Source organism: Danio rerio, chromosome 7 (genome assembly GCF_049306965.1).
Source record: "Danio rerio strain Tuebingen ecotype United States chromosome 7, GRCz12tu, whole genome shotgun sequence".
Taxonomy (NCBI): domain Eukaryota; kingdom Metazoa; phylum Chordata; class Actinopteri; order Cypriniformes; family Danionidae; genus Danio; species Danio rerio.
Genome location: NC_133182.1, coordinates 11470001 through 11482391, shown reverse-complemented (window position 1 = coordinate 11482391; position 12391 = coordinate 11470001). Strand labels below are relative to the sequence as shown.

The window sequence follows — 12391 nt, the reverse complement described above, 5'->3', positions numbered from 1 at the left end:
TGGGAAGAAACCACCGAAGTATCGCCTGAGTCACACAGAAATGTTGTGTATCTGTCTGTATATCTTATCAGCGAAGAGAAAGTGACACCAATTTATAATTTCACCACCTTCCGAGTGACCCAAAGGTCTGCTTTGAATGAATGGTGAAAATAAAAAGGGATATTGGACTTCATTTTCTGCTAAGTTAAGGGAAATGGCACTAGTTAGCTAACATTTTCTTTCCTAAACACACGTTTGAGATGCCATTTATCAAACTCAAGTTAATGAACTGATTCTTTCACTCTATATTAGATTTGTCACGATGCAAAATTTCAGTACTGAAATGTAAAAAAAAACATCCATTTCCCATTAACATTTAAGCACTGTTGATGGCGTTCTCAAACAGCGCTGATTTGCTATTGTGTTCAGGTGTTCAACTGAAATGACTAATTGGCCGACAAGGTCATCAGTTCACCCACCGATGTTTACAGAGTCCAAACACAGATGAGCCATCTGCTGATGAATTGACTGATCTTCACGGCTTTAAAACGCTCCAATGACCGTCTATCAGTGTTTGCAATCTGTGAAGAGCGGTATACTGATGACCTTCACAGCCAATCACAGACATTTCTGTCGAGCACTGGTGAACACTATGACAAATCAGCAGTGTTTATGATCATGTTCAGCAGCGCTTCAACGTTAGTGGGAAATGGACGTTTTTAAAACTTCAGTACCGGGACAACACTATTACGGACAACACGAGGGTGTGCTACAGAGGACTGCAGTGTTTTATTGCTGCCCAGGTTACATAGGCTGAAGCAGGGAAGCAGGTAAACACCACTGTGTTTACCTGCTGCCATGAACTGAAACCTTGGAGGACACTTAAGCGTATTACCCTTAAAGAGATTGTGTTTTTGTTTGATGCCTAATATGCTTTTATTTGTTTAAATTAAATTGAACTGAATGATATTAAAGTGATGTTTAAAACATTTCTGTATTTTAAAATCGCAGCATTTAAAATGGCGACCGCGTGAAATAAGTGTATAGAAGACGTTATGGTGGGCGAAGCAGTGGTGCAGTAGGTAGTGCTGTCGCCTCACAGCAAGAAGGTCACTGGTTCGAGCCTTGGCTCAGTTGGCGTTTCTGTGTGGAGTTTGCATGTTCTCCCTGCGCTCGCATGGGTTTCCTCCGGGTGCTCTGGCTTCCCCCACAGTCCAAAGACATGCGCTATAAGTAAATTGAACAAACTTAATTGTCCATAGTGCATGTGTGTGAGTAGGAATGTATGCAGGACAGTTGAATTGGGTAGGCTAAATTTTCCGTAGTGTATGAGTGTGTGTGTGAATGTGTGTGTGGATGTTTCCCAGAGATGGGTTGCGGCAGGAAGGGCATCCACTGCGTAAAAACTTGCTGGATAAGTTGCCGGTTCATTCCGCTGTGGCGACCCCGGATTACTAAAGGGACTAAGCCGACAAGAAAATGAATGAATGATAAGACGTTATGGTGACATTAGCTAGTTATCAAGATAATGCTGACCAGGCGGAGGAACAGCAGCGCAGCACAGACTGGACTTATGTGTCTGAATAGGAGAGAGAGAGAGAGAGAGAGAGAGTCCCTCAAGAGGAGAGAGACAGAAGAGAACAGGTACAGTGTGTGTGATTTCGGATACTTTCAACTTTATAATCAAGTTTTGCATACTCTTCATCACGAGGGAGACAATAGGAATCATTAATAAGTGAGTGTATTATGGAAGACTCAGATACATAGAACTGGATTGGAGAGGTGTTATATCCAAATCATATGCATTATAAGTTTGTAGAAGTTACACATTAAAAATACCCTTAAATATATTTTAGTACTGCTTCAGTGAACTTGAACAAGTATATTAAAATCCGTTTTCACTAGTTTTATTGGCATTGGTTTTTCTAAGTATGCTATAAATCATGGGTTCCCAAACTTTTCAGCCCTCCACCCCCAAAATGACAATGCCAGTGATTGGCGAACCCCATTATCCTCTGAGGTGGTTAGAAATACAGAAACCTTGCATGCAATGGCGCACACACGCACCAATAAACACAAGTCTATTCTTCGTTTAATTTTTTTTATATATGTGAGTGCTGTAAATGTGCCAGAAAGTTTAACCTGGTATTATAAAATCAATCTGCTGCATCTGACACTATTGCTGTGTCTTTAATATTATGTAATTACCCCAGGGGTCACAATCCAATAGTAGTAACTACAAGCTACTATAGTAACTATAGTACTATAGTAACTACTATAGTAACAACTATTTTTTTCTTTTTAGTAGGTTATGAATAAAATATGGTCATTCTTAAGGTTTAATAAAAATAAATGGATTTTTGGAAATCAAAAGCGCCGATCCCCCTTCATTGTTCCCCCACTTTGAGAATCACTGCTTTGAATGATTTAAAATTAGTTAAATCTTTTGTAGACTAGAAATATATGTACCATCTTTCATTTATTTAAAAAATGCGGGCAATACATTATAGATTTATTTTATTTAAAAAAATATTATATTAATCTTATTTTCATTTTAACTATAGGGGTGCGGCCGGGTAGGGGGCGCTACAAGACAATGTGCCCAAGGGGCCTCTAAATTCTTAATCTTGCCTGGTTGATGGTAACATGTTTATTAGCAATTCTTAAAAAAGAAACTCAGAAAGGTATGGAACCACTTGAGCGTGAGTAAAGCTTCATTTTTTTGGGTGAACTATCCTTTTAATATTTTAAGAAGTTTTATACAATTTTTATATAAATCTTTTTGACCCATATGATGTTTTTTTTTTTTTTTTTTTTACTTTTTTTTGTGATCTCCGGGTCTCATGTTTATGTTTGTATCATTTGTTGAATGTTTCCTTTATTTTTTTTTTTTAGTTCTAGTTTATGTAATGTTGAAGTATTGTGTTGCATAGCATGTCTATGGTCAGAGGAAGGAACGATAATAAAATAAAACCTTAAAGGTGCTGTATGTAAGTTTTTGACTCTTCTTAAGGCCCGTGCACACCGGGACGCATTTTGCTCGCATTTTCTGTCAACATTTAACGCAACGTGACTAAATAAAGGGCGCCAATGTGATCGTGCACACCACTGCGCCAAACGGCAGGTGTAAAAGCATCATTTTTAAAGAAACGCCTCATGCACATTTTTTTGTTTTGACATGCCGCGTTAAAACTTCTCCAATCAGATTGGCACTTTTGTTCACGTGCACAGAGCTGCTGAAGTTACAGTAAAAAGCACTTGGAGGTGCTCAAGCGCAAAACTGTCAATGCGAGCGCACATTTAAGAAGATGCCCAGAGGCGATATGAACGTGGAGCTGCTTATTGCTCTGCTGAACAATAATCATTTCCTCATCGCTAGAGCTGGAGCTGCTGCTTGAACCATCCATGCTTGTTCGAATCACCAGTAACTTTAACAACAAGCGTGTGAACTTCCTCTCTTCCTCTTCTTCTGTGTTATAAGCAGGGTGTCATAAGCTTAAAGTTGTGTAGCACCATCTAACATCAATGAGTGATTTTGCATACTCTTCTGTTTGACGCCAGTGAAAATGGCTTGGGTTTGAATCCGGAAAAACGCCTCGTAAAATGCTGACGATAAACGCAAACAAAAAGCATCCCAGTGCGTACGAGCCTTAAAGCATAAAAACACCATTATATGTTTGCAGATATTATGAAACATGCGTAGTGAACATTCTTGTTTATCTGAAAATCAATGCTGAAGTCAGATATTCTGCTTTGAAAATGTGCGTTACGTGCTGGAACGGCTGTCTTTGTTTTGGATTTTTAACACGCCCAATGCCAGTTTAGCCAATTATATTTCAACACCCTGGGTTGCCTTGGTGGACAACAGCGTATTTCATTCATTGAGTCAGAAAGGCTTATAAAGTATGCATCCGTGACAGAAATGTGACATGCGGTGGACAGTAGCAGCCTCACATCGGGTTCCAATTCCACATCGGGTTATGAATTAGCAAATGACATATATATTATAAAGGTAAACATTAGGTGAGCAGGTTACATTGTAACCCCTTGTCCTAACAACAGGCTATGTGACGAGATTTGCAGTGATAAGCAATTGGGTTGTTTGCACCAGACGAAACAGCATAGAAATTTAAATGCAGCCGTTCAGAAGCACAGAATAGTGCACTCACTGCGCTCCAGTGAAATGGTAAGGTTTATAGGACAAAAACTTGATGGAAAATATTCCTTCTATCGAGTGTTGTTGCTTTTATTTAGAACATGAGAAATCAGCCTTTAGGCACAGTAGTTGTGTGAACACTTATGTTGATGCTGTCAATCTGGCAACCTGCGCTTGCATGTGTTTTGAACCAGGCGTGCAAAACCATCTAACCAATCCAACTTACATACTGCACCTTTAATAATAATAGGACAGTGAATTTGTGCTGGTTGCATTTAGTGACAGAAGTCAGGTGTGTTCCTGCGGGTTTGTTTGTCTCACTGGTGGAGTTGGAGCGAGATCTTTTGCAGGACATTTCTTGGCAGCCCTGGTCTTCATTGTCAATGTTTTTGACATCATCGTCTGACACCTTTATACTTGGCATCTGCAAAAATACACAAAAGTGGACAGTAAACAGTTATTGGTTCACATAAGACACACCAACCTGACACATAAGACACACCGACTTTTTTTGTTGCCTTTTTTAGTGTGCTGCGCTTTTTATGTCGCTAGGCAACCACCCAATCAGCTGCGTATTGTTTGTGAGCGCAGCTTTTGATATTGTTATAATTGTTATATTTAAAGAGCCCTTATTTAGCATTAAAATAGGTCATATTTTATTTTTAGGGGTCTCCAACAACAGGCTGATATGCATGCAAGGTCAAAAAATGCTTTCATTGTCTTGTAATATGCATTTATTTTTACATAATTATCCCAGCGGCTCCCATTTGATTCGTTCAGCGATTCATTTGTCCCCAAACATTTTAAGGAGTAACTAGGTTAATTAGATTAACTAGACAGGTTATGGTAATTAGGCAAGTTATTGCATAACGATGGTTTGTTCTGTAGACTATCAAAAAAATATATATAACCTAAAGGGGACTAATAATTTTGTCCTTAAATGGTGTTTAAAAAATTAAAAACTGATTTCATTCTAGCCGAAATTAAACAAACAAGACTTTCTCCAGAAGAAAAAAATATTATCAGACGTACTGTGATAATTCCTTTGCTCTGTTAAACATAATTTGGGAAATATTTAAAAAAGAAAAACAAATTCAAAGGGGGGTTAATAATTCTGACTTTAACTGTATGATAAACCCAGGATTCATACGATCATGAAAAACCTGGAAAAGTTTCGGAAAAGTCATGGAAATTAGTTTAACAAATATCTGTGTGCTTGGATATAGGTTAGTTGTCTTCTTTTCTGTCCATGCCCAAACACATGCTCTTACATTATAATTGCTGTCTGAGCATTATCTAAACATATATATGAAGATTAATTTAAACTAAATAGATTGTCACATGTTTATGATATGCTGTAATGAAGGTGCATTGTTTTTCTTTTGATTTACCACGCATACATAGACGTCACATAACATAAAACATTAAGTCATGAAAATTTACTTAAAAGTTCTGGAAAAGTCGTTAAATTTTAGTGGTAAAAATGTGTAGGAACCGTGTAAACCCCTAATTTAACTGTAATTGAACTTGTTAATATTGTAATTGAACTGTAATTGAACTTGTTAATATTGTAACTGTATAACTGTAATTGAACTTGTTAATATTGTAACTTGTTAATCTTGTTAATATTGATTATATTTTATTTATAGTAATTTATTATTATTATTATTATTATTATTATTATTATTATTTAGTAGTAGTAGTACTACTAAATAATTTAGTAGTAGTAGTACTACTAAATAAAACTGACTTTTTCTCAGCTCTCTGAGTCTGAGGTGTCCAAACTTGTGCTATCTAGCCATGCAACCACCTGTCCACTCGATCCCATTCCCTCTCATCTCTTGCAAGCCATCTCTCCTGCAGTCATACCAACACTGACTCACATAATTAACACATCTCTTGACTCTGGTTTATTCCCCACTACATTTAAGCAGGCTAGGGTAACCCCACTGCTAAAGAAACCCAACCTGGACCATACGCTACTTGAAAACTACAGACCAGTATCCCTGCTTCCATTCATGGCCAAGATTCTGGAGAAAGTAGTGTTCAATCAAGTCCTGGACTTTCTTACTCAAAACAATCTCATGGACAACAAGCAATCCGGCTTTAAGAAAGGCCACTCAACTGAGACTGCCCTGCTCTCGGTCGTGGAGGATCTCAGACTGGCTAAAGCAGACTCTAAATCATCAGTCCTCATTTTGCTGGACTTGTCAGTTGCTTTTGACACTGTCAACCACCAGATCCTGCTATCTACGCTTGAGTCACTGGGCGTTGCGGGCACTGTTATACAATGGTTTAGATCTTATCTCTCTGACAGGTCATTCAGGGTGTCTTGGAGGGGAGAGGTGTCCAACCTACAGCATCTAAACACTGGGGTACCTCAAGGCTCTGTTCTTGGGCCACTTCTCTTCTCCATCTACACATCATCTCTAGGACCAGTCATCCAGAGACATGGATTCTCCTACCACTGCTATGCTGATGACACCCAGCTATACCTCTCTTTTCATCCTGATGATCCCTCGGTTCCAGCTCGTATCTCAGCCTGCCTGTTGGATATTTCACACTGGATGAAAGATCATCATCTTCAGCTGAACCTCGCAAAAACGGAAATGCTTGTAGTTTCTGCCAACCCGACTCTACACCATAACTTTTCAATCCAGATGGATGGGGCAACCATTACTGCATCCAAAATGGTGAAAAGCCTTGGAGTAACGATTGATGACCAACTAAACTTCTCTGACCACATTTCTAGAACTGCTCGATCGTGCAGATTTGCACTCTATAACATCAGAAAGATCCGACCCTTCTTATCTGAACATGCAGCTCAACTCCTTGTTCAAGCTCTTGTTCTCTCCAAACTGGATTACTGCAACTCTCTACTAGCTGGGCTTCCAGCTAACTCTATCAAGCCTCTTCAACTGCTCCAGAATGCAGCAGCACGAGTTGTCTTCAATGAACCTAAACGAGCACATGTCACTCCGCTGCTAGTCCGTTTGCACTGGCTGCCAGTTGCTGCTCGCATCAAATTCAAAACTCTGATGTTTGCCTACAAAGTGACTTCTGGCCTAGCACCTTCTTATCTGCACTCATATCTGCAGATCTATGTGCCCTCCAGAAACTTGCGTTCTGTGAATGAACGTCGCCTCGTGGTTCCATCCCAAAGAGGGAAAAAATCACTTTCGCGAACGCTCACGCTCAATCTGCCCAGTTGGTGGAATGAACTCCCTAACTGCATCAGAACAGCAGAGTCACTCGCTATGTTCAAGAAACGACTAAAAACTCAACTATTTAGTCTCCACTTCACTTCCTAAGCTGCAATTGCCTCTTTGAATATCACACTAATTGTACAAAAAAAAAAAAAAAAAAAAAAAAAAAACTACTAACACTTCCCTTCTTAGACTTTACAGACCTGAAACTTGCCTTTAGTACTTATTCATTGTTGCTCTTAGTTGTGTAAATTGCTTCCTTGTCCTCATTTGTAAGTCGCTTTGGATAAAAGCGTCTGCTAAATGACTAAATGTAAATGTAAATGTAAATGTAGTAGTAGTAGTAGTAGTAGAAGTAGTAGTAGTATTATAAAACTGTTAGTACTTTGTCCTTTTATTATTTCTGTATATATTATTTCTTATACAATATATTTTTTCAAACTGGTAAGATGTCAATAAAAGATCATTTGTTAAACTGTAGAGTGTAAAGTTTTATTGTTTTTTAATATTATGATGCTTTTATTATTATTTTTTATTATTATTTATTATTTATTTATTTACTTTTTATTTTATTTATTATTTATTATTAAAAATATTTATTATTATTATTAATTATATGATTTTTGTTATGATGGTAATGGTGATGATGATGATGATGATGATGATAATAATTTATTATTATTATTATGATGATGTTGATTATGATTATTATTATTATACTTTTTATTATTTGTAGTATTATTATGTATTTTTATAATAGTAATAATAATAACAATAATAATTTTATTATTATTATTATTATTGTTATTATTTATTATTATTATTATTATTATTATTATTATTATTTTAATGATTTTGGTCATTATTATCATTTATTATTATTAAAATCACATTTCAATTACATTTAATTAATAAAAATATTTAAAATAGTAGTTTATTATTTTATGCAATCTTTATCTTTAGATTATTTTTATTATTTAATTTATATTTTTATTTGTTTATATTTTATCAATATTAATAATAATATTGATATTTAAATGTATTTAAACTTATACATTTTTTCTAGATTTATGTTGTTGATAATAATAATAATAATAATAATTATTATTATTATTATTGTTATTATTAATGTATATAATTGTTATTGTTGTTAATAATATCATCATCATCATCATAATCATCATCATCATCATCTTCAAACTGCCAGTACTTTTCATTCATTTATTTTCTTTTCGGCTTAGTCCCTTTTAAAATCATAGGTTGCCACAGTGGAATGAACCACCAACCTATCCAGCATATATTTTATGCAGCGGATGCCCTTCAAGCTGCAACCCATCACTGGGAATAGGAACTCTGCTATTGATCTTTATAAATTATTTCTTATACAACATACTGGTTTCAAACTGCTAAGATGCCAATAAAAGTCCCTTTGGTAAACTGCAGATTTTAATTATTACCATCAAAAGTCGACAGAGCAGAAATCAATGTCACATGATGCGATATTATTATCACAAATAAACGGAAAATGAATCGCAAAATACGGAAACTGTCAAGTAACGGACTTTTTTACACTGTTATTGAAGCTAAAAATGCATCACGAAGGATACATCTGAGGATTTTCCATCTGAAAGGAAAAAAAACAGGCTTTTCTTCCCACCTGCAAGTTATTGTTGTTTCCCATTGGCTCCTTTTCTCCATAGCCGTAGCCAAGCTGCTGGGATTCAGTGGTGTTAGTGAACAGAGCTCTGTTTTCAGTGAAAGCCTGGAAAAAAAAACACACACAGATCAAGGCCAAGGTCAGATTTATTGTCTCCCTTTGAGATTTGTTGTTAGAAAAACAGGTCTGCTATACACAGACCTCCACAAGACAAAATATACTGTAACATACACATAAAAATTCCTGAAATACATCCTAATATGAATAGTTTCATTAAAACAATAATTGTGCCCCCACCGCCTACTGTTATGCCAAACAATACAGTTATCTTATTCTTAAACCATCCATAATTCCTCATTATTCAATTGATCTAAAACAGGAACAAAGTAATATTATATCTATTATACCTGCATTAAGGAACCCTATATCTTCTGCCAGAATTCAGCTCACACTCCAAAACCTGCTGCAGTTCTCCTCAAAGTATGGATGAATGATCGTCATACAGTACACCATCAGCTCTGCTACCGTCTCTCTTTTCTGTCCCCAATCTGATTAACTGCTGCTGGGTTTTGGGATCTGCTCAGTGTCCTGAATGGATGCTCTATTAGAAGTCTGTTTAATCATATTTGACCTGTGCATTTCAGATCTGATTTAAAGAGGGGCACAACCCATGCTTTAATGCTTATGTGGTGTTTGCTAGCATCTCTTTTGCTCCTTTTTATTCTAGGGGCTATTAAGTATATAAATATTGAAATTTGGTTGTTTATCTAACTTCATGGCTTTATATATATATACATATATATATATATATATATATATATATATATATATATATATATATATATATATATATATATTATTTTTAACAAATATAAGTTGTGAAATATATATATATTTTTTACTTTAAATCGGTTTATTTTTAATGTAAAATTTTTATTTATTTTACACTTTATGAGCATTATTATTATTATTATTATTATTATTATTATTATTATTATTTAATTCACAATTTCAGTTAATTTTAATTAGTTCAAATTGTTTAAAATAAATAGAAGTTCATTATTTTATACAATCTTTGGATTAGTTTTATAATTATTATTAAATTAGCATTTTTATTTGTTTATAATTTATCAATATTATTAACAGTTTTGATAATTTTAAGTTTGTATGTATGAGTTTCTTATGTTGTTATAGTTGATGTTGCTGTTGTTGTTATTATTATCATTATTATTATTGAATTAATCAACATATTTTGATATAAAAAATAAAATGAATGTTATTCTCATTTTAAATGAGTTTATTATCATTTAATGTACAAAATAGTTTTTACATTTTATGGGTTATTATTGATTATTACTAATATTATTATTGAGTTTACAATTTCAATTACTTTTGATTAGTTCAAATTATTTAAAATAAATAGTTCATTATTTTATACAATTTTTTTAATTAGTTTTTATAGTTTTTATTTAATTTACATTTTTATTTGTTTTTAATTTGGCAATAATATCAACCATATTCATATATAAATATATATAATGTGTGTGTGTGTGTAATTTCAAATATTTTATCTAGAATTTCGTATAGTTATTGTTAATGTTGTTGTTGTTGTTGTTGTTGTTATTATTATTATTAATATTATTATTATCATTATCATTATTAATAAATTAATTAACATATTTTGATACAAAAAATTAAAATGAACATTAATCTGATTTTAAATTAATTTATTATCATTTAATGTACATATTTGTTTTAAAATTTTATTGGTTATTATTATTATTAATATTATTATTAAATTCACAATTTCAAAACTTGATGTTTAAATTATTTAAAATAAATAGTAGTTTTTTATATTATACTTATTAATATTATTTATTTTTTATAAAACATTGTTATATTTTTCATTTATTTTTATATATTTTTCATATATTTAATTTTAATTATTTCATCTTAAGTTTTTATGTAGATATTATTGTTATTATTTTTATTATTATTATATTTAATATTATTATTATTATTATTGAACTAATTAATAAACATATTTTGATATAAAATTAAAATGAACATTATTCAGATTTTTTTGTTTATTATAATTTAATGTACATCTTTGTTTTTACATTTTAAGGGTAATTATTATGAATCATTATTATTATTATATTATTATTATTATTATTATTATTGTCGCCACTGGCCTACTTGGTTTGGGACTTGTTGAATTGTGCATCAAAGGATTTGCTCTTCAGTGTTTGGACACTCAGCAGTGAATATTAAACCACACTGAACTGAACTAAACTTAACTAAACTGAACTTAACTCTGAAAACTGAACTGACAGCGTTTCTCTTCAGTATAATCTTCTATGTGAAGCTGCTACACTGTAAAAGCGCTATAAAAATAAAGCTGTATTGTTTAAACATAATTTCATATAGATTTCCTCCATATACGATTTATACATTTGTCCATCAGATCTTTGCTCAATCTTTTGTATACCAAAGAAGCAAAAGCCTAATACAAAATTTTTCCATAAAATAATACAAAAAAATCTCCCAGACTGCCTGACTTCACAAAAGCTCCTTCATTTTTCCAAATCCGTTTCTTCCTGACATTTCTGAACTTTACTGATTAGTTTAAGTATTCCGGCAATAATTGAAACCAGTCTCTTCCAAACAGCACGCTCATTCTGCAGTCAGTTTTTTTTTCTTAAATCAGATGAGAACAATAGATGGATTGTTGTTAGAAAAGTCTTCTTGATTATTTTAGCATAGCAAAGTCCGCCCGCCATCAGTTTGTAGGAGTTATTTGGGATATTTTGCTCATCTGACATTTCCAAAATGCTCAGAATAGACATTCATCCTTCCAACAGCCCATAGAACTGGCCTGGGAACAGATCAGAGGAATGTTTTGGCTGATTTTTAGGATTTTCAAGTGTCTCACTTTAGAGCTGCACAGTATATGGTTTCAGCATCGATGTGCGAATCTGCAATAGTTACATCGCAGTATCTGCAAGGTTGAGGATTATAATATAAACCATTTGACCATAAGAAATGATCAAATTTGTAGCTTTATTTATTAATTTTCCTTCGGCTTAGTCCCTTATTTATCAGGGGTCACCACAGCTGAATGAACCGCCAACTATTCCAGCATATGTTTTACACAGCGGATGCCTTTCCAGCCGCAACCCAGTACTGGTAATTTAGCTTATTCAATTCACCTATCGCGCATGTCTGTTGACTGTGAGGGAAGTCGGAGTTCCAACACGCCAACACGGGGAGAACATTCAAACTCCACACAGAAATGCCAACTGGCCCAGTTGGGACTCCAGCAACCTTGAGGTCTTGATACCTCTTGCTGTTGATGTGACATCCACTCTGCAGATCTCTTAAACACCCCCA

The 12391-nt window shown here is 33.9% G+C and overlaps 2 protein-coding genes and 1 long non-coding RNA gene across 17 annotated transcripts in view; 1 reads left to right on the top strand and 2 right to left on the bottom strand.

Annotated features, from left to right (window-relative positions):
• cemip (cell migration inducing hyaluronidase 1) overlaps positions 1-12391 on the bottom strand; it is a 1140081-nt gene that overhangs the window by 620007 nt on the left and 507683 nt on the right. The window lies entirely within an intron of this gene.
• LOC141375309 (uncharacterized) overlaps positions 1-12391 on the top strand; it is an 89362-nt gene that overhangs the window by 1752 nt on the left and 75219 nt on the right. The window lies entirely within an intron of this gene.
• Positions 1-12391, bottom strand: part of il16 (interleukin 16) — a 114990-nt gene that overhangs the window by 61928 nt on the left and 40671 nt on the right. For 7 of the 8 annotated variants that reach the window (XR_012383146.1, XR_012383143.1, XR_012383144.1 and 4 more), the window contains exons 5-6: positions 8999-9103; positions 4457-4559 (exon numbers count right to left, since the gene is read on the bottom strand). Coding sequence is in view for 3 of the 8 variants with exons in the window: in XM_021477711.3 (XP_021333386.2) it covers positions 4457-4559; positions 8999-9103 (208 nt within the window). In the remaining 5 variants the exon portion in view is untranslated. Of the gene's footprint in view, positions 1-4456; positions 4560-8998; positions 9104-9405; positions 9496-12391 lie in introns of those variants that run through there. The other variant, XM_021477712.3, reaches the window with a different exon arrangement.